The following is a 26225-nucleotide window of genomic DNA, read 5'->3' as shown; positions in this document are numbered from 1 at the left end:
CATTAAGTTCCCAAAAAAACATCTTTACTGGTTTTGGCTACCATTGCACAATTATATTCATTTAACGATATATTACATCAGCAGTGAAGAGTATTGATTAGTGGTTAAATCAAAGGATTCAGAAACAAACTTTCTGGGTGTTATCCTCGCTCTATCAGTGGGCAAATGACTTACATTCTGAAATGCCTTAGAGAAGTTGGACTAACTTCCACTGATAGACATTAGGAACCTCAATACCTTTTGCATTTTTGGGCCTTAGCCTCTCTGTGCTTTAGCCTCCCCATCTGTAAAAGAGGGATGATGAAGTAATCCTTGGGTAAACGCCATTAATATTTGTGAAACACTTAGCAGCCTTCAGATTGAAGTTCCTACAGCAGCACAAAGGGTAGGCAGTGTGGGCCAGTAGTGAGATTGCAGAGACTTGGGTTTTAGGCCAATCTCTGCTCCTGGTTTTGTGGGCAAGTCATTTTCTGTCTCTGTGCTTTAGTTTTCCCATCTGTAAAATGGGAATAATCACCATTTCTGTCAAAAACAAGAAGTAGTTCTGTGGCACCTTATAGACGAACAGATATTTTGGAGCATAAGTGTTCATGGGCAGAGAACGACTTCATCAGATGCATCTGACAAAGTGGGTCTTTGCCCACAAAAACTTATGCTCCAAAATATCTGTTAGGCTATAAGGTGCCACAGGACTTCTTGTTGTTTTTGAAGATGCAGACTAACATGGGTACCTCTCTGATACATCTCTGTCTAGTGCTTTAAGGTCTACTTATGAAAAGCTTTATACAAGAAATAGGTATTTACATATGTCACAAGATTTGCTACAGCAGCTTGGATCACTGATCAACCTAGTCCTGAGGCCAAATGTGTCTAACCGCTGGAAGCCAACCAGCACGTATATCCAATCCATTGCCTACAACTGTATCCCAGAATACCAGGCATAATCACCCATGATGAGGACAATCATCTCTGTCTACTATGCTCAGGATTATGGAGCTTCTTTGTTCATGGGCTCAGTCCATGAGGAGAGTCTTTTCTCTTCCTTCTGCAATACCACTCCACCCAGAAAGACACCTCTGATTGTGAGGACAGTGGACCCACACCAGACAGTTTCCACTCCCAGACACCTGCTGTGTGAGGTAGCGGTAACGCCACCCCACCTTGAAAGCTGATAACCACACTGATCGAAGAACATCTGAAGTAATATGAGAGACCCCAACTCTTGGAGAGGAGAGAGGGCTAAGATACACCCCCTGAAAGTCGCAGTTCTTAGGACTCAACCCTTAAAATGAACCTGAAGAACACAGTTTGCTGCTAGCCCTTCATAAACCAAACATTACAGTTTAGCTGGGGAGCCCCCCAGTACAGCACATTGTATAGCACAGGAAAGGGAAGTCACTGACGGTGAAAGAGCAGGAAGCAGCATGTTCAGGGCATGGGTTGCTTCTAATGTCTCACTGCAGAGACCTCCTTATCTCTGGGTCTGACCCACCTCTTCTGTGGCACAATCATTTCACACTGAGAAAAGGGCAGAGCACTGTTTGTGTAAGACTGCAGAATATCACAACTGGCACATGATACCCAGTACTCTTTTTTTCCTCTCTGGACCAATTTAGGGGTCCCACTTCCAAGATTAGTGCACAGCTGGTGGAATAAATTTACTGAATGTCTGTTGGCTAATATCTGTAGCGTCACAAGTGGCACAGTTGCCCCAAAGCCAGTGTCACAGGGAAAAAGTGCCTCTTTCTCCAGAAAAGGCAGAAGGAACAAAGATGACAAGAACAAGGATGATTTTTGCATCTCAGCCAGGTGCAGAAAGCAGGTGAAAACTGCAAGATCTGGTTCCAATTTTTTTCACAGTTGCCTTGGGAGTGTGAAATGACAGGGTCATCTGTCTGAAGGGGAGATAGCCAGGACATAGGCAAACACTCAGAGCGCCAGAAGGAATAACATGAGAGAGAGAGAGGATTGAAGAAAAAATAGGGGGAAGCTGCGACTTACCTTTTTTGCTGCAGCATATTAATTTCATCTAGCCGTCTGGCCCAGGATTTTTCACTCTGAAACCTGCTCAACAGAGAGTTCCAGAGCCTCAGGAGCAACCCGTGCTCCCCAGGCAGGAACATCCCCATTGTCCTGTGTCTTCCTGGTCAGCTGAATTCAGACATGCTGCTCCATCTCCCTCTTCCTGTGATGTTTCTTTGTGAATGGCTCTCTGCCTCCTCCTTTCGGGAGGGTCTGAGTGAGAAACAGATGTTTTCTTTCAGAAAATATCACAACATTTGGCTTAAGCAGGCACCTGTGACCTGGTTGTGTCTCTGAGACACATACTACCTGCTGGGGAGTTCCTGGGAACAGGAACACACTCCTCTTTGCTAAGTTACCTGCTGATTTAAAGAGACACAGCTTTGTTTGGGAACTGCTCACACTCCCACGTCTATTGAGCAATCTCAGTTCTAAGCTATGAAGAACCTCAGCTGAATATTTTAAAGTGTATAATTTTTTTTCAAAAAAATAGCAAAGGATGTATGGAACCTTTTGGTGTTTGGAGAATGTATTTGCTCCTCTGGGACTTTTCCTGTAGAAAAGGACAGAATGAGGTCAGTGAATGGGAAATTTGGCCTCGCCACACAGGGAAGCTGCTTTAAACAAATCCGCCCCTCCTTCCACTACCACACCCACAAACACATATGGTAAAATCTATTCACAGGACCACAATGACCATGTGTCTCTGAAATTAAAGATGTTCCCGGTTCTGTCCCACAGTTCCAGTCAGTAGCATATAAATAATTGTTTTTTACAGGTTGTAGAAGCTGCTTGTAGTTGAGCTGGGGACTACAGCGACTAGAGTTTGGGGAAAATTTTAAAGAAAATAATTCATTTGCTGAAAGGTACATTTTGGGTCAACTGAAAAGTATTTGTGTATTTTAGATGCATTTACTAGATTATTTTGGATAAATAATTTGCAGTAAAGGAATCCAACGCCATTTACAAAACAGCAAACCTACAGCATAACTCAAAATAATGTATGCAATTTGTGTTGCACAAATTACACAATTTGTTTCGAGTTAACTTATTTCAAACTTTGGTGCCATCCACACAGCACCAATATTCAAAATAAGCAGCTATTGTGAACCTTCTGTTGTCCCTCATATGATAAGGGGGTCCAGAACAGAATAACACACTCTAAATGGCACTGCTGCTTCAAGCAAGGTGTTTAGCCATGGAGTTGCTATTTCAGGATACATCTGCTATTTGAGGATACATTTGTTATGGCACGCATTCAGGGCCTTGGGTGATTCAGGCTGGATTCCCCACATTCCCTTTGGCAGGGGAGTGCTCTAAGCACTAAGCTATGCAATCACTTTCACACATTTTCCCTAGCTCAATAACTACACATTGTCTTTCATACAAATGTATACTGAAATAGCAACAGAAGTGTGTGAGAAGAGAAGAAGGTGAAGGAAGGTTTGGAATGCACTCATCCAGCGTGTTCATGACCCAGGTTCTATCCCCCTTCTCTCTGCAGAGTATTCCACATTATAGAAGAGTACTCTGACTACTTGGCCATAGGCTGTTCTGAGGTGTGTATGTGTGGCATGAAGAGGGTATTTTTCAATATCTCTTGCTGTATAAATAATGGCACAAGTACTAGAACTTGGGCCCCTAGCATATCTATAGAACCATTCCCACACTTTTTGTTCCAATGGCCTTTCATTATCATTATGAATGACTATGAATTGCCTCTATGAAAGACAACGAGTAGTTATTGGGCTAGGGAAAGTGTGTGAAAATGATTGCATAGCTCAGTGCTTAGAGCGCTCCCCTGCCAAAGGGAATGTGGGGAATCCAGCCTGAATCACCCAGGCCCTGAATATGTGCCATAACCGCTGGACTATATTATGTGGCCAGGCTTCCTCCTCTGGCCACTTTGTGGCTCTAGTGTTTGGAAAAGTGCCCCAAACAAAACCAGTTCGATTTGCCAATATTTTTCATGAAATTCGGGTTTGGTTTAACTGGAACTGGGTTTTTTTTTCAATTTTTTTGGACTTGCCAGTGAACCAAACAATAAGTTATTTGACAAAGTTGTGCTGAAACAGCCCGACTTTGCACATTACTCCAGGGGGAATTCTGTGCCACCGTGCAGTGCAGAATTTGTGCAGAATTCCATCTTCCCCGCCCCCTCCCCCCAAAACTTGGAGCTGCAGAACTACTGGTTGCCACTAGGGGCCGCTGGGCTCTGCAGAACCCAGCTCACAATGGCCGCGTCTACATGTGCACGCTACTTCGAAGTAGCAGCGCCAACTTCGAAATAGCGCCCGTCACGGCTACACGTGTTGGGCGCTATTTCAAAGTTGAAATCGACGTTAGGCGGCGAGACGTCGAAGTCGCTAACCCCATGAGGGGATGGGAATAGCGCCTTACTTTGAAGTTGAACGTCAAAGTAGGGCATGTGTAGCCGATCCACGTCCTGCAACATCGAAATAGCGGGGTCCACCATGGCGGCCATCAGCTGAGGGGTTGAGAGACGCTCTCTTTCCAGCTCCTGCAGGGCTCTATGGTCACCGTGGGCAGCAGCCCTTAGCCCAGGGCTTCTGGCTGCTGCTGCGGCAGCTGGGGATCCATGCTGCATGCACTGGGTCTGCAACCAGTTGTCGGCTCTGTGGATCTTGTGTTGTTTAGTGCAACTGTGTCTGGGAGGGGCCCTTTAAGGGAGCGGCTGGCTGTTGAGTCCGCCCTGTGACCCTGTCTGCAGCTGTTCCTGGCACCCTTATTTCGATGTGTGCTACTTTGGCATGTAGATGTTCCCTCGCAGTGCCTATTTCAATGTGGTGCTGCCCAACGTCGAAGTTGAACATCGACGTTGCCAGCCCTGGAGGACGTGTAGACGTTATTCATCGAAATAGCTTATTTCAATGTCGCTACATCGAAATAATCTATTTCGATGTAGCGTGCAAGTGTAGACATAGCCAATGTGGGGCAGAGTGCCTCACCTTGTCCAGCTGGAAGGAAGGCTCTTCAAGTTTTTGCTGCCCAGCTTAGTCGTAATTTTTCTGGAGATAGAAAAGTTCCTGAAAGACCCAGCTCTGGCAAAGGGTGAGAAAGGGCAGATTTTGCTCTGTGTGTGTGTGTGTGTGTCCAAGGTAGGGAAGAGGGTACCCCATGGTTGGACACTGGGAGAGAGGGTGTAGGTGTCTAGATTGTGGGAGTGCTTCATGGCTGGGCACCAGGGAAGTGTGGGTACCTAGGCCAGGGGATGCCCCACAGCTGAACTCTGGGGACAGGAAATGCAGATGCATGAGCCCTGGACCCTAGCATTCCTCTCATTAGAACTGGGTTGTCATGGAGGTTTCTTTAATTCTCTACTCCTGGGGGAAACATTTTGTTGCTTTTGTCTGTATTGTTGACTTACTTGTTGACAGATGTTTCCAAATAAATTACCAAAATTGTTTAAATTGGAGTGATAGTGTGTTATTTTGACAAACTATGTGGAATTTTAAAATACCGTATTCAGAATTTTCCAATTTTGATGCAGAATTTTTATTTTTTTTTGTGCCAAATTCCCTTAGGAGTAGCATGTGCACATTCCAAAAACCAGCCCACATCAGGCCTTCAGTGCTCTTCTCCACTCCTTACCTACCAGGAGATCTACGAATGAGTCCTGGAGCCACTCTTTCCTCTGAATGCACGGTAAAATCTGGAGGGTACGGGGGATGGTGAGGTGTGCAGATGGGTAGAGAAGCCTCAGTTTCACTTCCCATCAGTTGCAAGACTGTTTCAGGTTCACCCTAACAAAAGTCTCCCCAAAGATGGACTTTTATGACTTGAACAACCTCAACCCAGGTCAAGATTCCTGGCCTCAGGGTCCAAGAATCCTTATATTGCTTCCTCCCTCTTGCCCTGTGTCCCAGACTGCTCTGCCTTGTCAACTGAGGTTGGATTTCAGCCTGTGCAGGAGTGGCAAAAGCATGTATCCAGACCTGACATGAGGCATGGGGATTAGGTCCATGGAGGCTACTGCTAAACAGTAGAAAACCTGCAGTGTGCTCTAGCCAGCACCATGACAAAAGGAGACAGCCTGGTTGTTTGTTATTAGGGAAGGACACAGCACAGAGGCATGAGCAGGAGAGCTGTACTGTGCTAACTACAGATTTGGCACCACCTGCAGCCAGTATGCTGAGCTCTGTGAGCATAAACCCTATGAACTCAGAATCTGTCTTGCTGTAGCTGGCAGTTAGAAACCAACTCTTGTTTGTTTTTTTGTTTTTTTGTTTTACAGGAACAATCAGGGCACGGGTGGCTGGGGTCATAAACCACTTTCTCTCCAAGTGCCAGGGCCAATCAGGAAGTTAGAGTTGCACTTGTGCAAACATTTGAGTGGGATTATGATCGGAAAAGTACTTCAGTCTACAGCTGCCTCACCAGCTCCGGCTGTGTGTGATGGGGTGAGTGAGTTAAGGTTAAGTAGAAATTAGCCACCCGTGACCCTTTTTGTGGGTTTGAAACAATATGCTCTCAATTGTGATCCTTGTTGTTTTTTTCCTTTAAAGGCAGCTTCCCACAAACACTAGGGAAAAGATACTAGCAGAGGTAAAAGTAATCGTGTGCACCGCAGTGTGTAGCTCCGGCAAGAGCTGGCAAAAGCCAGCATGGAGCTATTTAAAGAGCTCGCAGGGACCCAGGTTGTGATAGGACAGAACCTGTCAGAAATTTAAGTTACTTTCACCCTGTCTACAATGAAATACCAGCTGTCCTGATGGCTGAGATAGTCTGTCCCCTAGGAAGTGATTGAAACCACACATGAGATTTAAAATTTGACCATGCAGAGCCCTGGGACAGGTATAATTTTGCACTGCTGTAACAACAGTGAGATGTTTACAGATCACCCTTAGCGCTGATCCATGAGCATATGTGTTGTTATAGTGCCTTTCCCGCTACCTATTAATTCTGGATCCAGCAATCAGGCTGTGGGGGTTGTTTTTGTAGTAACCGTGGAGGTCTTTAATTCAGTCCTGAATGGCAGCCAAGTGGCAGTTATTCAGCCCCTCAAAAGATGCACTGGATGAGCTAATTCATTCTCTAACATCCTATTTCTGACTCTACCAGCCTTTCTGCTACTGAAACAACTCCAGAAAAATCAAATCATTGCGGATTTAGTTTGGTACAATCTGCCCCAGTGAATTCAAGGGATCAGCTCTTCCAGATGCAAAATCCACAAAGGGCCAGAGAGCTGCTTGAATTAAGTTCATGGTGCCACAGGGGCATGTTTCACAGTAGCATCAGCAGGCCCCCAATTAACAGTTTAGCAGGTAGCTAAAGCAGCATTGAGAAGCCCTTGGAAGTACTCTGGCTTTGGGCTTGGTTCTGAGATGAGGAGAACCTGGCAGCCAAATGCTGCTATGCTGTCTTCATAAGATGGCCTGAATTTTCAACAGAACTATTCCCAGGTGTAACTGTGAGCAGAATCTGAGGACAACCACATTTCTTGCAATTGGAAATTAACTGATACTGAATTATAGTCAACCCCTACATGAATGTAGCATGCCCTTTCATGGCTAAGTTGGTTCACAGGGCTGTCTGTGGTGAGCAAAATTAATATCTGATTGTAATTTCTAGAGGCAGTATCTGTGACTCTGATACACACTGGTAACAGACCAGCTGAGTAGGAAGGTGACATTTATACATCGGTTTCTTTACAAAGCAAAGGCATACTTCAAAATTATAAACACTGGGACAGGGTTGGGATCATATTATGGCAACAGGTCCGGAAAGCAAAAATAAGCTCTAAATTATCTCACTTTGTGGCTAGATATGACTAGAGTCTCTTCTAGATTGTTAGTCATTGCACAAAACAAAGTAATTGCATATCAAGATACAAAACATCTACATGATCATAGACTTGGTGTGTCTACACAACAGCATACATTTGATTTTAAGGAAGTTAGGTCAGTTTTACAATGTCACTGTCTTTACTGTAAATACCATGAGGTTGGTTTTAGGGAGCACTAAGGTCGACATCCTTATATTGACCATTAGAGGCAGCATTAACCCCAAGTTTGAATTTGAAAGGTTGAAATCATGCTGGTATGGAAGCAGTTTCTTTAAATCAATTTTATTGGCCTCCAAAGGCTTTCCACAGGTATCTGACAATGCCCCCCAGTTATTCATTCTGGTCCTTTTCATCTCTGCTCTCCAGATGCACAGGAAATAGGCAACAGGAAGCCTGGGAATTTGAATAAACTTTCTTTCCGGCCAGCGTGGATAGTGCACCTCAGGAGCCATCTATTGCATCGCAGCTAGTCATCACATCTAGCCATCTAATCTAGACATTTTGCCATCATGAGTACTTGGGGTTCTTCTGATCTGAGTTCTCAGGGTCACAAGAGAGCTCCAGCTTGAAGCCATAATAAGATCCTGGATCTCATTTCCATTTGGAGAGAGAAATCAGTGCTGAGCAGACTGCGAGTTGGCAAGAGAAATGCAGACATTTATGAAAACGTTTCATGGGGGATGATTGCAAAAGGTTACCCCCAAGATGCTCAGCAATGCTGGGTGAAAGTGACGGAACACCGGCAGAACTATCATAAAGTCCGAGAAGCCAACAGGTGATCTGGGTCATCTTCCAAGACATGATGGTACTATGAGCAGCTGGACTCCATTCTTGGGAGGGACCCAAACACAGTCCCCAGTCTTAGCTGGAACTCTTCAGGAGGCTGTACACAGGACTCAGGAAGCTGTATGCAGGAGTGCCACAAGGCTCAGTTCTGGGGCTGGTGTTGTTCAACATCTTTCTTAATGCCCTCTATGAGGGACTGGATTGCACCCTCAGCAAGTTCTGGGATGACAGAAAACTAGGGGGAGAGGTAGGTACATTGGAGGGTAGAGAGAGAATCCAGAGTGACCTGGATACATTGGAGGACTGGGTCAAAAGAAATCTGATGAGGTTCAACAAGGAGAAGTACAGAGTCCTGCACTTGGGGCAGAAGAATCTCAGGCATTGTTATAGGCTGGGGACTGACAGGCTAAGCAGCAGTACGGTGGAAAGGGACCTAAGGGTTATGGTGGATGAAAAGTTGGATATGAGTAAACAGTGTGCCCTAGTAGCCAAGGAGGCTAATGGCATACTGGGGTGCATTAGGAGGAGCATTTCAAGGAGGTCTAGAGAAGTGGCTGTTACCCTCTGTTTGGCACTGGTGAGGACACATCTGGAATACTGTGTCCGGTTTTGGGGCCCCCCCGTATAAAAAGGATGTGGATGTGCTGGAGCAGGTTCAACAGAGGGCAACAAAAATGATTAAGGAGCTGGAGCACAAGACCTATGAGGAGAGGCTGAGGGATTTGGGCTTGTTTAGTTTACAGAAGAGAAGACTGAGGGATGATTTAATAGCAGCCTTCAACTTCCTGAAGGGGAGCTCTGAACAGGAGGGTGAGAAACTGTTCCAAGTGGTGTCAAATGGTAGAACAAGGAGTAATGGTCTAAAGTTACAGAGCAGGAGGTGTAGGTTGGATATTAGGAAAATCTACTTGACCAGGAGGGTGGTAAAACATTGGAATGCATTGCCTAGAGGGGTGGTGGATTCTCTATCCCTCGAGGTTTTTAAGTCCCGGCTTGACAAGGTCCTGGCTGGGATGACTTAGTGAGGGTTGATCCTGCCTGAGGCAGGGGGCTGGAGTACATACCCTCCTGAGGTCCCTTCCAGCTGTATGGTTCTATGGCTCCAGTCCAGAGCTGAGAGGAGCACAGCCAAGAGGGGTAGTAGGAGGCAGAGACCAATGAGGAGGAGGAGGAGGATGGCGACAGTCATCAGCCGGCACCCGATGAAATTGATGCTGCCAGCCTGGAGCTCTTCATCACCCTGGACCTCAAGCCAGTCCCCTCATCATCTACACCTCAGCCTCTGGGGTCCAGCAATGTCTCTTCTGTTGGGTATTTTTTTAGAACTCTACAAGCAGGTTCCAGCTGGGGTTAGGTATAGACTTACTTCTACGGAGCACACTTTTTAAACTGCTGTAAGCACACTGCAGCAGGTGCAGTGGAGCTGTGCTTTTTTTAGACCACCTTGTAAATATTTCTGGGGGTGGAGTGCTTTATCCTTTTTTGGAGATCTCCATGAAGGTCTCAGCCATGTACTGTTTTATTTTTCGCACACAGTTTTTGGGAGGCCTGACTTATTGTGGTTTCCACGATAGCACACCTTGCCACTTCAGGCAATCAATAAATAATCTGGTATTGTGGCACCACGCAGCATTCTGGCAACTGTTACAGCTCTGTGCTTACACAGTATGGGCATATTTTCTTTTTCACTTTGTTTTTCTTAGGGGGCTGATGTCTGTTTAGGCAACCGAGAAGAAGCAGGGGAATTTTGATTAAAGTTTTCTGCATTGCTCCCTGGCCATTTAAATTTCCCAGGACTGCCCTGCTGCACCAGTGTGTCTGGTAGGCTCTCCATCTCCCCAGTCCGCAGGGCTGGCAGAATCTCCTGGCCTTCTCCCCTCCCACCATGCTGCTTTTTTTCCCTGTACGGGATTGATGTGGAGCTCCCAAAAGAGGTGGGGTTCTTTGTTTTGTTTGGTTTGGTTTTTTTTGGAACTTTACAGTTTACAGGGATCACCCTGCCCCCAACACACACTCAGCATACCATGCATCCGGAAGAATTGAATCCTCCACCAGCTATGCAGCTGCCGGGTTCTGTGGACCCTGCTCCCATACGCCGTCATGTCCAGCATGGCTTTTTCCCGAAACAGGATTGTTGAGGAGCTGCTAAGAGGTTTTTTTAGATACTTTACATTTTACAAGGATCACATCCCCCTCAGCCAGCCATGCTGCTGACAGAATCAACCACTTCTCCCCACCGTGCGCTTTACAGTTTACATAGCTTTGTTTCAACCCTGCCCCACTTCTTGAGCTGGCAACATCGTACCATGTCTGCAATGAAATGGTCTGGATAAGAAACAAATTCTCTTCTGCAGAAGTTGATTCATTGTTATCCTTAAGAAACCTAAAATGGTCTTGGACAACAAAAGTTGTAGTGATTGTCGAACAGAGACCCATTTAGTCTGTGGTTAAGTGCTTTGTGTCAAATTTAAAAATTGTATCTAAATTTTGACCTTCCCTTTTTTCAGCAGGCAGCCTGAATGGGGGAGACAAGGTTGCCATGAGGAAAAATTGAATATTGAAACAGGACCTTAGCTGTAGTAGTTGGAGAAGGCTGACAGCAGAACCACTGCTAACCAAAAGCTGACAGAGCAGTGTCACCAGAGCAGCCTGCAGTGTTGCCAGGCTATGCCTGAGGACTCAGCAGACCTCCTGGGCTACGTCTACACGTGCAGCCAACATCGAAATAGCTTATTTCGATGTTGCGACATCGAAATAGGCTATTTCGATGAATAACGTCTACATGTCCTCCAGGGCCAGCAACGTCGATGTTCAACTTCGACGTTGCTCAGCCCAACATCGAAATAGGCGCAGCGAGGGAACGTCTACACATCAAAGTAGCACACATCGAAACAGGGATGCCAGGCACAGCTGCAGACAGGGTCACAGGGCGGACTCAACAGCCAGCCGCTCCCTTAAAGGGCCCCTCCCAGACACAGTTGCACTAAACAACACAAGATACACAGAGCTGACAACTGGTTGCAGACCCTGTGCCTGCAGCATAGATCCCCAGCTGCAGCAGCAGCAGCCAGAAGCCCTGGGCTAAGGGCTGCTGCCCACGGTGACCATAGAGCCCCGCAGGGGCTGGAGAGAGAGCATCTCTCAACCCCCCAGCTGATGGCCGCCATGGAGGACCCAGCAATTTCGACGTTGCGGGACGCAGATCGTCTACACGGTCCCTACTTCGACGTTGAACGTCGAAGTAGGGCGCTATTCCTATCTCCTCATGAGGTTAGCGACTTTGACGTCTCGCCGCCTAACGTCGAAGTTAACTTCGAAATAGCGCCCGACGCGTGTAGACGCGTGTAGACGCGACGGGCGCTATTTCGAAGTTGGTGCCGCTACTTCGAAGTAGCGTGCACGTGTAGACGCAGCTCTGGTGACTGTCAGCGAGCAAACAAAGGTCCTACATTCCATACTGGAACTGCAGTGGGACACCCAATGTAGGACATATTATGCAGACTCTAAACCCTGCTGCCTGGGCTCCCCTTGACATAGCTGGACCTGCCCCCCTACCATTTTGGTCCCCAAATGCAGGGGAAAGGGGAAGGACAGTCTACTGCTCTACCCCCATGATCTTTCTCTGCTGCGAAAGGCTATTCCATCACTCATGCTGTCCCTTCTTTTCCCTGTACCTTAACCCTCCCCCCTAAATAAAAATATTCTTTTTGTGAAAACCACAGTGTCATTTACTGGTTCACGTGGGGGTGGTATCTCACTAGTTAAATGCAGCATGTTAGGTAAAAGATGATTTAATATGTTGAGTTGTAAATGTTGTTCTAAAATTACTTCGGTGTTGTATTGTAAATGTCACCTCAGGCTAAAACTGTAAGCTTGGGAAAGAGACCGCTTTAGCGCCACCTGTTGATGGCTAATGGACACAGTGGACAAATGGACCTAATTGAGAACTGTGATTTTACACACGGCACTAAAGTCTATGCACACGGCACTCAGCCGTCCAAGAGCCTACATAAAGCATAGGCTCTCCACATACAGGGAAGAGGAAACAAGGAGAAGACAGCAGAGAAAGGATCAGAAGAAAAGCAAGTTCAGGAGAAAGGCATCTCTGGAAGCAGAACTGGATGTGACTGAGCTGAGCCAGAGCTGCCTGCACGCATAAGCGCTGTTGCCACTGTCAGTGCTACCCAGGGCCTGACAAACACATATGGGCATCTCTTCGGCATATATGACTAGCATGCAGGTGCAGTCATAAGAGCTGAGCTAAATCACTGAGCTGAATCTCTGAGCAAACCACTGAGCTGAACCACTTCTCCATTACTATTCAGTTTCAGGTTTAGTAGAGCCATGAAAGCCGCCATCTTCACCTACTCCACCAGGAAGGCAAAACCGACATCTCAACTGCTCATTCACTACCTTGTCCAGCAACTGCAAGTCGTCACCGCAGACGTCAGCCTCGAGGGATCTGCTCACTGTTCCTCCTCCAAGGAGCCAAGGACTAGAAGGTCGTGAGCGTCAATTGTAAACTGCGACATATAAGTTTTGAGAACTGTAAGGTTGAACTTAATGCCTCCAAAGGTTCAAATGTTTGTTTAAACTCCTTACTTTGTTCCTAAAATTATATGCAAATATATGGTTTGGCCCTAAATTTGTGTGGCTGGTAATTGACTACTGGTGATTAGATACAGAGTGGTGGGGGGGTTCCGAAATTCAATCTCTCTGCACTGAGGATAGTCGAAGTCATCTCATTATTTCATCTGCTGGCTCCTCAGTCCAACACAGCAGAATTATATGGCTGTCTGTTCATTTATAAAGCTATTTTCCCAAACCCTACCTGATTGCTCTTGCTTCTGCATGCGCATTGGTGAATGTCCTTGTGTCTAGGTGTGCATAAGCCCTGCTCATGGCATCTGCCTCTGCAACCCAGGCTGGTGTGAAATTCTCTCCACTTCATTTGCAAATATTATGGGGAATATAGCACGTTGCAACCACAGTGGGGACCTTGCTTAGTCTCTAGCTGAAGCATTCCTGACTGCAGTCCAAAGTGCTTGTGTATGGCTTCATGAGCCAAGGGAGCAGAGGTAAGTAGAGTCACCCACTATCACTATGGGCATTTCCACATCATCAGTCTTGATTTTTATGGTCTGGGAAGAAAGTCCCCTGCAGCATCTTTGTGTACAGCCTGAATTTCCAAAGATGTGTGCATTGTGCACCTTTTCCCAACCATCCCCTCTTGTTATTGAAATGACCTTTATGATCCACCAATGCTTCCAACACCATGGAAAAGTACCCCTGGAGGTCTGTGTATTCTGAGGGCAGGTGGTCTGGGGCGATGATGAGGATGTGTGTTCCATCTATCACCCTATCACAGTTAGGAAACCCCATGGCAGCAAAGCTATCCAATATGTGCTGGACATTTCCCACAGTCACGGTCTTTTGCATCAGACAGTGACAGATTGCACTGGCTACCTGCATCACCATGACCCCCACTGCAGATCTGCCCATTCCAAATTGATTTGCTACTGACCAGTAGTTCTCAGGTGTTGCAAACTTCCACAGAGTAGTTGCCACTTGCTTGTGAACTGTCGAAGCAGGTCTTATTTTGGTATCACTGTGCTTCAGGGTGGAGAACAGCAAATCAAAAGTTCCATGAAAGTGGCCTTGTGCATGCAGAAGTTCTGCACCCACTCCTGGGTGTCCCAGACCACCAAAATGATGCAGTCACACCAGTGTGTGCTGGTTTCCTGTCTCCAGAAACAGCACTTCACTGTAAGCAGTTCATCCAGGGCAGCCAGCAGCTCTGCATTCCTGGTCTTAATTTCTTCAGTTTCATCATCTGATTCACCCTCTTCCTCCTTGGCTAACTCATCCTCCCACTGGATTTGTCTAAATAAATACTTCATGACACTTTGGGAAGTGGCCATAACACACTGTGCAATGGCTACAAGCAGTTGAGGATCCATGGTAGCACCATGCAGCTGCATGAGCCAGGGACAGGCTTTGGGAAGAGCGCCAGAAAAAATGGCATGAAGTCACTTGGGCTGGCCATTTGTTTTCCAGTGGGGGTGGACACAGTCAATTCAGATTTGTTCCTATACATTTCCATACATAGCAGCAGAATCATAGGTTTAGGAGGAATGACAAGAGGATCCAGTATGTTGGGTTTGTGGGACAGTTTAGACACAACACAGATGATTATCCAGCCTCCTTTTGAAAACCTCCAATGAAGAAGCTTCTACAATCCCCTAAGGCAGTCCGTTTCATTATTCGACTGTTCTTATATCTAGAGAGTTTCATGGATTTAATCTAAATTAGTTTGTTAGGATATGTCTACGCAGTAGCATTTTTCCAAATAAGCTATTCTGGGAGAGCTATTCCAGAATATCTTTTTTTCAAAATAACACTGCTCCACATAAAATGCATTTCAAAATAGCACTTCTACACACCCCTATACACAATAGAGTCACTAAAATAGGGGGACAGATCACTAAGCTAGGGAAACAGGTAGATACTTTGGAGGGTAGGGAGAGGTTCCAGAGTAACCGAGATAAATTGGAGGATTGGGCCAAAAGAAAGCTGATGAGGTGCAGTCAGGACAAGTGCAGAATCCCAAGCATTGTTACAGCAGTGCAGCCATAAAGGACTTGGGGATTACAGTGGATGAGAGGCTGGGTATGAGTCAACAGTGTGCCATTGTAGCCAAGAAGGTTAATAGTATATTGGGTGCATGAGGAGAAGCACTTCCATCAGATCTAGAGAAGTTATTACTCCCCTTTATTCGGCTCTGGTGAGGCCATGTCTGGAATATTGTGCCCAATTTTGAGGCTCACAGTATAGAAAGGACATAAATGCATTGGAGATGGTCCAGTGGAGGGCAACAGAAAGGATTAGGAGGATGGAGCACTTGACATGAAAAAAGGCTCAGGGATTTGGGCTTATTTAGTTTGTAGAAGGAAAGAGTGAGGGGGGATTGGATAGCAGCCTTCAACTTCCTGAAAGGGGGCTCTAAAGAGGATGGAGAGAGGTTGTTCTCAATAGTGATGAATGACAGAACAAGGAGCAATGGTCTCAAGTCATGGAGATTAGGAAAAAACTATTTCCCTAGGAGGGTGGTGAAGCACTGGAATGTGTTACCTAGAGAGGTGGTGGAATCTCCATCCCTCGAGGTGTTTAAGTCTTAGATTGACAAAGTCCTGTCTGGGATGATTTAGTTAGAGCTAGTCCTAGTTTGGGCGGGGGCTTGAACTTGATGACCTCTTGAGGTCTCTTCCAGCCCTATTATTCTATGATGCTATTTCAAAATAGAGTCAGCGGACACACTATGGTTATGTCTACACTGGGACGCTACATTGAAATAGCTTATTTTGACGTAGCAAAATCATAATAAGCTATTTTGATGCATAGTGTCCACACATCCTCCAAAGCTGGTGCCGTAGACGTTCAACGTCGACGTAGGACAGCACTAAATCGAAATAGGCCCCACAGGGGAGTGTCTACACACAAAAGCAGCCCCAATCGGAATAAGGGGGCTAGGAAAGCCTGCGGACAGGGTCACAGGGTGGACTAGCCCTTCTGGGGCAACAGCAAGCCACTCCCTTAAAGGGCCCCTCCTAGGCAGAGTCAGCCTGCACAGCACCAGTCTCCAGAGCCCACAACCACTTGCACCCCGTGCATGCAGCATGGACCAGCAGCAGCAGACAGACAGAAACCCACACAGCCGCCCCTGGAGTAGTGGCCACCCTGCTCAGTGCCACGGAGGAGGCTGCCCAGCATCTCCTACAAGAAGATGAGCTGTCTGCCTCGGGGGATGAAGAAGCCACCCCAGACCATGTAGCCCTCCCGGCCTTCCCCCGCTGGATGTGCCGCTGGCTATGGAGATACCCCACGAGCACAGAGTGGTGGGAGCGGCTGGTGCTTGGGCAGTGGGACAACGACCGCTGGCTCTGGAATTTCCGGATGAGCTGGCAGACATTCCTCGAGCTCTGCCAGTGGCTCACCCCTGCCCTGCAGCACCAAGCCACCCCCATGCAACGTGCCCTCACCGTTAAGAAACGGGTCGGCATCGCTGTCTGGAAGCTGGCCCCTCCAGACCGCTACCGATCCATAGGACAGCAGTTCGGTGTGGGCAAGGTCACCATCGGGGCTGTCGTCATGGAGGTAAGAGGACCCCAGGGGGAGGGGTAGAGACCAGGGGAAGGGGGGAGCCGGGAGGGAGGGGGGACCAAGGGGGGAAGCCCGGGGGGGGCAGGGGGAGGGCCAGGCACACCCTGCACACCCCTCACGGGTGCTCATGTCCTTTCTCTGCAGGTGGTCTGTGCACTGAATGCCCTGCTGCTCCACAGGCTCGTGCGGCTTGGGGACCTGGAGGCAGCCATCATGGGGCTTGCCAGAATGGGGTTCCCTAATTGCTTTGGGGCACTGGATGAGACTCATATCCCCATCCGTGCCCAGGAGCAGAGCGGAGGACGCTTCCTGAATAGGAAGGGCTACCTTTCGGTGGTTCTCTAGGCCATGGTGGACAGCTGGGATCACTTCTTGGACATATATGTTAGCTGGCCTGGTAGCACCCATGACGCCCGGGTGTTTAGGAACTTGGGCCTGTGCCACTGGCTGGAGGCGGGGACCTACATCCTCCAGCAGGAGATCCCTCTGGGGGACACCACCGTGCCCCTCTGCCTCATCGCAGATGCGGCCTACCCCATCCAGCCCTGGCTCATGCGCCCCTACACGGGCCGCCTCAGTGCCAGCCAGGAGCGGTTCAACACCCACCTGAACCATGCACGCCAGGTGGTCGAGAGGACTTTCGGCCACCTCAAAGGCCGCTGGAGGTGCCTCCTCACCCGCATGGACGCAGGGCTCCTCAACATCCCCCAGGTTGTGGGCGCGTGCTGCATGCTCCACAACCTGGTGGAGAGCAAGGGGGAGGCATTCTTGCAGGGCTGGGCCGTGGAGGCTGGCATGGCCTACACCCAGCCACCCACTGCCCCCAGTTGCCAAGCTGACCATGAGGGGATCCAGGTCTGGGAGGCCCTGTGGGCCCATTTTGACTAGGCTGCGGGGTGAACACCGCCCCCCGACCATCCGCCACAGCACTACCTGCCCCCACACCCACACCACTGAGCATCGAAGAGCACACACCACCACACGTTTGTTTTGATTTAAATAAACCAAACCTTCTTGAAACAAAACAATGAACTTTTACATTATGGGAAACTATGTACATCGGGGCGGGGGGGGACAGCTACTAGAGGGGGGTGGGATAAGGCAACTATGTACAATTAATGGGGGGAATATGCACAAAGGGAGGCCTGGGGGGCCCAGTCCTTGGCTTCCTTTGCCCCTACTGTCCAGCGCCCGGTGTAGGGGGGGGCGCAACCCACGCCTGGGCCGGAGGCTGGGTGGGGGCCTGGAGAACCGGCAGGTATGGCTGGGCTGGTTCCTGAGCCCCACGGTCCCCTCCTTGGCAGGCTCCAGGACAGGTGGAGGGCGGCTGAGAGGGACAGTGGCCGGAGCAGCGGTGGTTGCCATCTGCTCAGCGATCCACTCGAAAGTCCTCATGAACGATCCCCAAGTCCCCTGGTGCCAGGCCAGCGCTCACTCCTGCAAGTGGAGCTGGCACTCCTCCACTTGCAGGCAGCACTCTGAAACCTCCACTTGATGCTGGAGGGTGGCAAGGAGCTGGGGGTCAGCGGTCGCCCGTGGCTGGCTCCGGTGGTGACGGGTTCGTCCTGGGGCCGGTCTCTGCTCTGCCGCTGGGCTGCCCTGATGCTATGGCACCAGTGGGCTGTCCGGCACAACAGACGCAGCGCTCGTGCTGTCGAGGCCTTCAGAGGGTGCAGCTGCGGAATAGAGGGGGGAAGAGCAGAGACAGCCTTTAGTCTGTTCCTTGACCCGTGGCCCATGTCCCCCCAACTCTCCGCTGCTGGTTCCCCATCCCCTGTCCCCCAGAGATGATGATGATGATGGGTGTGGTATCCCCCATGGGGGGGGACCCATCTTCTGAGGTTCTGCTCCCCCCTATCCCCAGGGATGGGGCATGGCACTGTCCTGGGGGGCAGGTGCTGACGGGCTCTGAGGGACGTGCCACTGATGTTCTCGGGGCCGTTGTCTGGCTGGGCCATGGTGGGCCGTGGTCAGCTGGGTGTGTGGAGGGCCCTGGTCATGTTCCTTGTTCCCTCCCCTTAACCCTGGGGTGTGCACTGGGGTACATAACTGACGCTCTGCTCCCACAGTCAGGGGACACCTGTCAGGCGGACGCCCTGCTGCAGCTGCGGGAGGGGAAGTCGATGAGGAGCACCCTGTCACTGGAGCCCTCCTCCTCCTCTGCTGTCCCAGGGGTGGGCTCCTCTGAGGGCCCCTGGGGTGCAGGGCTGCCCTCCAGGCCAGACTCTGGCTCCGGGGCCTGCTGCGGCTTGTCGGCCGAGATGTCAAGGATGGCCGGGGGGAGGTGGTGTACTGGGGGCCCAGGATCTCCCTGAGCTCCCCTGTAAAAGGGGTAAGTGGCGGGGGTGGCCCCAGATGGGTTGGCCTTGTCCTGGGCCCAGGTGTAACCCTACCACAGCTTTTTGACCTTACTCCTGACATGGTCAGGAGTTCAGACAGGGTGACCGCAGGCAGCCAGGCCCTCGGCCAGCCAAGCGAATGCATCTGCATTCTGCTGCTTGCTCCCCATTACCTGGAGCACGTCCTCCTCACCCCAAAGCTGCAGCAGGTCCTGGATCTCGGCATTTGACCAGGAGGGGCCCCCCTGCCTCTTCCCCCCGGGTTGGGTGGCTGGGAGCCCTGGGTCCCCTTGGGGGGGTGCCCTGTGGGTGCTTGGGGAGCTGGCTGGCTGCAATGGGTGCTGGGTGCTGGATCGGGGTGTCTGGAGGGCGTGCACGCTCTCAGCTTCCTGCCACAGGAAATACGGGGGCAGGGAGCTTTAAAGGGCTGCTGCACATGGTGATCATAGAGCTCAGGGCTGGATAGAGCATCTCTCAACCTCTCAGCTGATGCCGCCATGGAGGACCCCGCTATTTCGATGTAGTGGGACGCGGATCATCTACACATGCCCTACTTCGACATTGGATGTCGAAGTAGGGCGCTATTCCCATCTTCTGATGGGGATAGCGATTTCAACGTCTCGCCGCCTTACGTCAATTTCAACTTCGAAATAGCACTCGGCACGTGCAGATGTGCCGGGCGCTATTTCAAAGTTGGCCCAGCTATTTCGAAATAGCCAGCTAGTGTAGATGTGGCTTATGGCTTATTGCAAAATAGGCTTTATTTCCTGTGTACACAGCCCCTATTTCAAAATAGCTAGTGAAACAGGTAGAATAGGTGCTGTTCCTCATGAAATGAGGCTTACCTATTTAAAAAAAACTACTATTTTGAAATTATTTTGAGATAGCAGTTGTGTTGGGTAGACTTGAGCAAAGTTATTTCAAAATAAGGGCTGTTATCCCAAAATACCTGGGCTGCACTGTAGCCCTAGCTCGAATAAGTTACACAATCTGCACTGGACTTCAAAATAAGTGCTTATTTCAAACTTTCCGGTAACCTCGACAAGGATTACTAGAATGAAATACTGCACTCGAAATAGCGCTGCTATGTTGAGCATGGTGTTTGGCCACGCAGTTTGTATTTTGGTATACAAGTGTATTATGAAATAGAAATAATAGCACAGCCTTAGGAGCTAACTATGTTATTATTGTATTTCAGACAGGTTTAGCCATTCCATTGTATAACAAGTCCCTGATTTACTTAATAAATGACTAAATTACAGTTGATGGTTTCAGTAGCTGTCCATGTGGAATTACAGTATTCTGTTAAAAAAGCAGTCCAGTAACACTTTAAAGACTTAATAAAATATTTTATTAGGTGATGAGTTTTCATGGGACAGACCCACTTCTTCAGACCACAGCCATACCAGAACAGCCATACCTATTTTGAAATAAGCCATAGTGTGTCCAGTGACACTATTTTGTAATAGAATCATAGAACAGTAGGGCTGGAAGAGACCTCGGGAGGTCATCAAGTCCCATGGTCTGAAGAAGTGGGTCTGTCCTACGAAAGCTCATCACCTAATAAATTATTTTGTTAGTCTAAAGTGCTACTAGACTGCTTCTTTGTTTTGATAGTATATGGACTAGCACGGCTTTCTCTCTGTTACTATTATTCTGTTAGTTTGCAATTAAACTCTTACTTTGTATCACATTTTTCTGCTGTACAGTTCAGTTCACTAGCAGCCACAAAACTTCAAAAAGGCAGAAAATATGATTCCTGTAAAAATTAGAGCAATAGAATCAAATATATGTAAAACAACCCTTTCAAAGTCAGGAGATTTGCAATTGCTATTGCAATGTCTGTTTTGACCAGACAAGAGAAAAAATATTATATTTTCTGGTTCTAAGACTTGGCAAGACTTTGTATGCTATGATGAAAATAAAAAACCTGACAGTCTATCTTTCTAAAACTTGAATAGAAATGCTCCACTTTATATTAGCTCCAAAGAAAACACACATTTCAGATAAATAGTTGTGACAAACTTGTTTATAAAAGGCAAACTGAAAATGACAAGAAACAAAGTGAAGCTAGTCTCCTTCTTCTAGATGTGTGACATACACAAACTAAGAAAGTAGTGCAAATTGTGAATCAGATTCATAACACCACTCTTCACTTGTATGCCTTGAATAATCTCAGACCACCTACATTTGTACTTCCATTGTTTTCTCTGAGCTTCACTTTAGTGCTGTTCTGCAAACCAGGAATGTTATTTCCCTTTCTTCAGCTGCAAATACCCTCTCTCTCCTCCTGCCTCATCTGCCTTTCTTTGTTTCTGCTTTTATTCGTAACCTCTCATATCTCCCATCTTGAACGTATTTTTAAGTCTTAGGTGTCTGTCTTATTTAGACTGTAAACTCTTCTTGGCAGGTAACACTGCCATATCTATATTTGTAAAGTGCTGTACAAATTTACCATGCCATGCACATATTTTCCAATAACAAGCAGCGAAATCAGCATAACAAAGAAAATCTCAGATCACAAGTTTTGGTGAAAGTTAGAAGGAAGCAAAAATAATATATAGGTCATTGAGGTTATGAACTCATAACAATTCATATTTTGTTTCTATATAGTTATTTTTGTATTACTAAGTCTCCAGTTTCCTGAGATAGTAAAACCTAATGAATGAACAAATGTTGTAACACATCTTTTATTTGACTTCTACTTGAATCTACCTAGAGGAGTTAAGGAAGAGGAAAAAGTGAGAGGTTGTGGAGGTATGGAAGGAAAAATGATGTTTGTAGGGTCATAACGAATGAATCCATGTGTTGCAGAAAACCAGTACGAGTACCACCTTAATCTCGCTGGTGCACCTACATTATCATTGACTAACATGCCCTCTGTCAACATCAGTATTTTTCGTGCAGAAGCATATTTTACACAGCACAGAGACTCAGGCTACATCTATATTAGCATTCCTCTTTTGAAAGAGGCGTGCAAATGAAGGAAATCAAAAATGTGACTGAGTTCACAGATTTACATATCTGGCATCTCATTTGCATATTTTTTGAAAGAAGGAAAGCAGTGCAGACATGTGTAGCCAGACAGTCTCCCCCTTACAAGCCAGCTTGCTCGCTGCCCCCCCGCCCCCACTGAGTAGCACACAGGGCACGGAAACGGCTGCTGACAGCACAGTCTTTGATGCCCTTATTGAGGCCCAGATATGCTAGCTTATCGTGACCCTGAGAAGCAGAAAGTACAGCTAGAAGGCTAACAGGCCAGACTGTCAATATGAGAGGGGGGGGGACCCTCAGAAATCACCCCAGCTGGCATTGATCAATATGATGCACACACACAATCACCCAGAAGGGGACGTGCCCCGCCCGCACAAAAGAATGTCCTGTACTCCTAAATTGCTTATCTCTTGTCTTACAAGTGCCAACTAAGTAGAAATGCCCTTGTAACAAACTGGCGTCACAAAGACAGACCAGTATGATCTGGCACCATAGATAAGAAAGAGAATACGTAACCCAAAAGGGGTATGAAAGATGGGTCCAGCAGAACTCTAACTTTGAGTGCATTTCAACCAACTTCATGCTGGTCGGGTCAGGTGATTGCCTCCCGAGGTCCACTACTGGGGACGCCCAACCTCGTATTCGTCTTTCCGCGGAATTGAGTGACCGATCCGGATTGGCTACGCTGGTATTGAGAGACGCAGAGAGGGTAAGATACACCCATGCTAGGTCTCTGACTTTTTTTTGTGCACAGCTAAAGAATTAGAGCTCTGTAACTAGTATCAAGATATCATTGTGTTAGATGATAACAGATATCTTTGTATTGGATTGTAACGTAACTTAACACCTGTACTTTGCTAGCATATAAGAAGTAAACAATAGCCTTTTGTAACCGCACGCTTATAACTGTAGCTTAATAAACTTGTAACTAGTTAAGATCCAAGCCTAACCATTTTGTTAACCCTTTTGTCACTGCAACACAGCTGGCACAACAAAAAGAACTTTAACCATTTGGTTACTACAGCCTGGCTGTGGGTGAGTGTGCTAGGAGCTGCCTGCTCTAACAGTAAAAAACTGGGTTGCTTAGGACCCAGGGGAGTACCTCACCGCACATTACCTGGCCACCGGCTAACAACATGGCTTTTTCGAAAGTAAATCCCCATCTTCAAAAGAATCCTTCTTCCTCAAAAAAAAAAAAATAGAAGTCACTTCACTTCATTGCACCCACTGGCCCCTAAAGCCCAAGCCCCAGCCACGTGTAATAAAGGATAATAACTTGTGGTGAGATAAGACCTATGACCGAATTGGGCAAGAAGCAACCCATGGGCAGGACATAGTTTGCCAGAGTTAGTTCTCAACAGGCTGCTGGCACTTTACTTCCTTTGTGGCCACATGTACTGTTGCCTGTGGCTCTGGCCAAGGATTGCTGGATCTGGCCAATGGGAACTGCAGAAATTGGTATCTAGTCCATGCTGCTTCCCACTGTTCCCATTGGCTTAGAACAGCAATCCATGCCAATGGGAGCTGCAAGCAGCTGTACCTGTGGACATACTGGTAAATAAACTACCTCCAGCTTATTGTCCACTGCTGGCCTATAACATAAAGCTAAGTAGTTCTTATTCAACTCAGCATGAGGCAATGGTGAGACATCAGCTTCTGCTGTCTTTCTCTTGTTTCTCTTGATGGTCACTTGATAACAAGTGGGACATCTTCATGTCACCTTCCTATTCGTGAGTCTGTTGATAGCTGATCAGTCCAATAGCTATTTTGAAATAGGGGCTATTAAAAGAGTGAATAGAGCCTATTTTGAAATAAGCCACAGTGTGTTCAGTGACTGTTTCAAAATAGGCTCTATTGTGTGTAGACTCTGTATCTCGAGATAGCTGACGGTTATTCTGAAAGGTATTTTTTGCGTAGCAGTGTTATTTCAAAAGAAGCTATTCCAGAATAGCTCTTCTGGAATAGTTTATTTCAAAATAAGACTGCTTTGTAGACATACCCTCAGGCCATCTTGCTTATAATTCTTCAAATCTGACTTTTGGAGTTATCCATGTTTGTATCATGTACCATATTAAGAGCCTATTCCTGGACCTAATCTTGCATTCTGTCCAAAACTGATATTATAATGGTAAATAAAGTACTGGGTGGCTGTGGATAGTTTATAATTATTTTAATTTTGTACTGTGATGTTACATGTTTGACACTTGATCATTCAAATCATTCATATTCCCATTGTCACACAGTTGTAACAAATCTTGTACAAATTATGTCATGTAATGGAAAATTTTGATTTGCTAAGTTTGATTATCCTGTTTATATGCATGTATCATCACTGGACCTGAAGTTATATTGTCTGTATAGATCAATATTTCAAATGTATATGTTCTCGGGTTAACATCCATGAAGTAATTTACAGCCATTGTGGCCAGCACATTGTGACATAACTGTTCAAGTTGATGCCTCATCTTCCTTTTCTTTTTCTTTCTGGTGGTCCCTCGATAATGAGTAGGACATCTTCATATCACCCTCCTATTTGTGAATCCGTTGATGGCTGAGAAGCTCAACTGTGGAGCCGCACGTCTTATCGCAGAAGAGGGTGGTGTCAGTATCTGCTGGAGGGGTGCAGGGCAGCTTTTACTGCTCTTTTCTTCTTCTCCACCTCTCCTCATATGCACCACAGTGGGACCCCTCAAATTGTGTGACCCCCTTAGAAATTATTACTCTCCACTGTGGTTCGTTCTGGGCCAGGTTCTCCCAGGTGCTGACACTGATCCTGTACTTTTTCATGTATGCCTTCAGCATGTCCTTATGTCACTTTCTGTGGCTCCCAACACTCCTCTGTCCTTCCTGCAATTCCAAAACCAGAATCTGTTTTGGGAGGTGCTGATCAGACATCTGAGCCACATGACCAGTCCAACAAAGTTGTTAATGATAATGTCTTCAATAATGGTGATGTTTGACTTTTCCAGGAGGCTAGTGTTCATGCGCCTATCCTCCCAAGAAATATTTAAGATTCTCCTGAGGCAGCATTGATATTGTTCAAGTGCCTTCAAATGATGCTTGTATGTTGTCCAGGTTTCACATACATGTAGTAAAATTGGAATAACCACTGTGTGGTATAAAAGGAGTGTTGTCTTGGCACAGGTGTCCTACTTGCATCTGACGAAGCTGGTCTTTGCCCACGAAAGTTTATGGTCCAAAATATCTGTTAGTCTATAAGGTGCTGTAGGACTTTCTTGTTTTTGCACTTTTTGAAGACCCTTTGTCTCAGGTGGGCAAAAGCAGAGCTTGCACAGTTCAGACAATGCTGGATTTCTGCGTCATTGTCAACTTTTGCAGACTTCCAAAGTATGGGATATGCTCCACATTTACCAGCCATTTTCCATTTACTTTAATAGATGGTAAGTGAGATTGTTCCATTGGCAAGGGTTCGTGGAGCATCTTGGTCTTTTTAACATTAATTGGAGGCAGAGATTCTCATGTGCTTTAGTGAAGGCACTTAAGATTATCAGAAGGCCTCCAGGAGAAAGAGGTTGTCTTAGAGGCCTTGCTTTCAGCCTTCAGTTTCCTGAGATTGAAAAGCTTACCATTTGTTCTGTAGAAAATTCATATGCCTTCTGGAATCTTGCCATCAATGATGTGAAAGATCATGGCGATAAAGATTCAGAACAGTGATGTGGTGATGATGCAGACTTGTTTGACTCCCATTTTTACTTCAAAGGGATCACTTTGGGATCCATTGTTCAATACTGTGGTAGGCATGTTGTTATGAAGCAGCCTCAAGATGCTAATGCATTTTTTGGGGCAGACAATCTTTGAGAGGACAGTCCACAGGGTGCTACAATTGATTGAGTCAATCACTTTTGTTGGGTTGATGAAACTCATGAATAAGGCTTGATTTTGTTCCCAGCATTTTTATTGAATTTTTTGGACAGTGAAGATCATGTCTGTTGTCCCTCTGAATGGTCAGAAGCTGTACTGGGATTCTGGAAGAATTTCCTCTCAGAAGTCAGGAGTCAGTTTGCAAGGATTTGAGCTGAGATTTTCCCTGTCCTTGTCAGAAGAGACTGACAATCAGTGCATATCTGAAATTTCACACATCTGCTCCCTATCCCAGA

The 26225-nt window shown here is 47.0% G+C and overlaps 1 protein-coding gene across 3 annotated transcripts in view; it reads right to left on the bottom strand.

The window, feature by feature from the left end:
* Positions 1–2308, bottom strand: part of LOC142007091 (transient receptor potential cation channel subfamily V member 6-like) — an 88775-nt gene extending 86467 nt beyond the window's left edge. For all 3 annotated transcript variants that reach the window (XM_074983625.1, XM_074983626.1, XM_074983627.1), the window contains exon 1: positions 2002–2308. In XM_074983625.1, coding sequence (XP_074839726.1) covers positions 2002–2129 — 128 coding nt within the window. In that variant the 5' untranslated portion in view covers positions 2130–2308. The remainder of the gene's footprint in view (positions 1–2001) is intronic.
* Positions 2309–26225: the final 23917 nt, after the last annotated feature.

This window comes from Carettochelys insculpta, chromosome 1 (genome assembly GCF_033958435.1).
Source record: "Carettochelys insculpta isolate YL-2023 chromosome 1, ASM3395843v1, whole genome shotgun sequence".
NCBI classification, from domain to species: Eukaryota; Metazoa; Chordata; order Testudines; family Carettochelyidae; genus Carettochelys; species Carettochelys insculpta.
The sequence above is the reverse complement of the archived record's forward strand: the minus strand, read 5'-3'. Positions and strand labels throughout refer to the sequence as shown.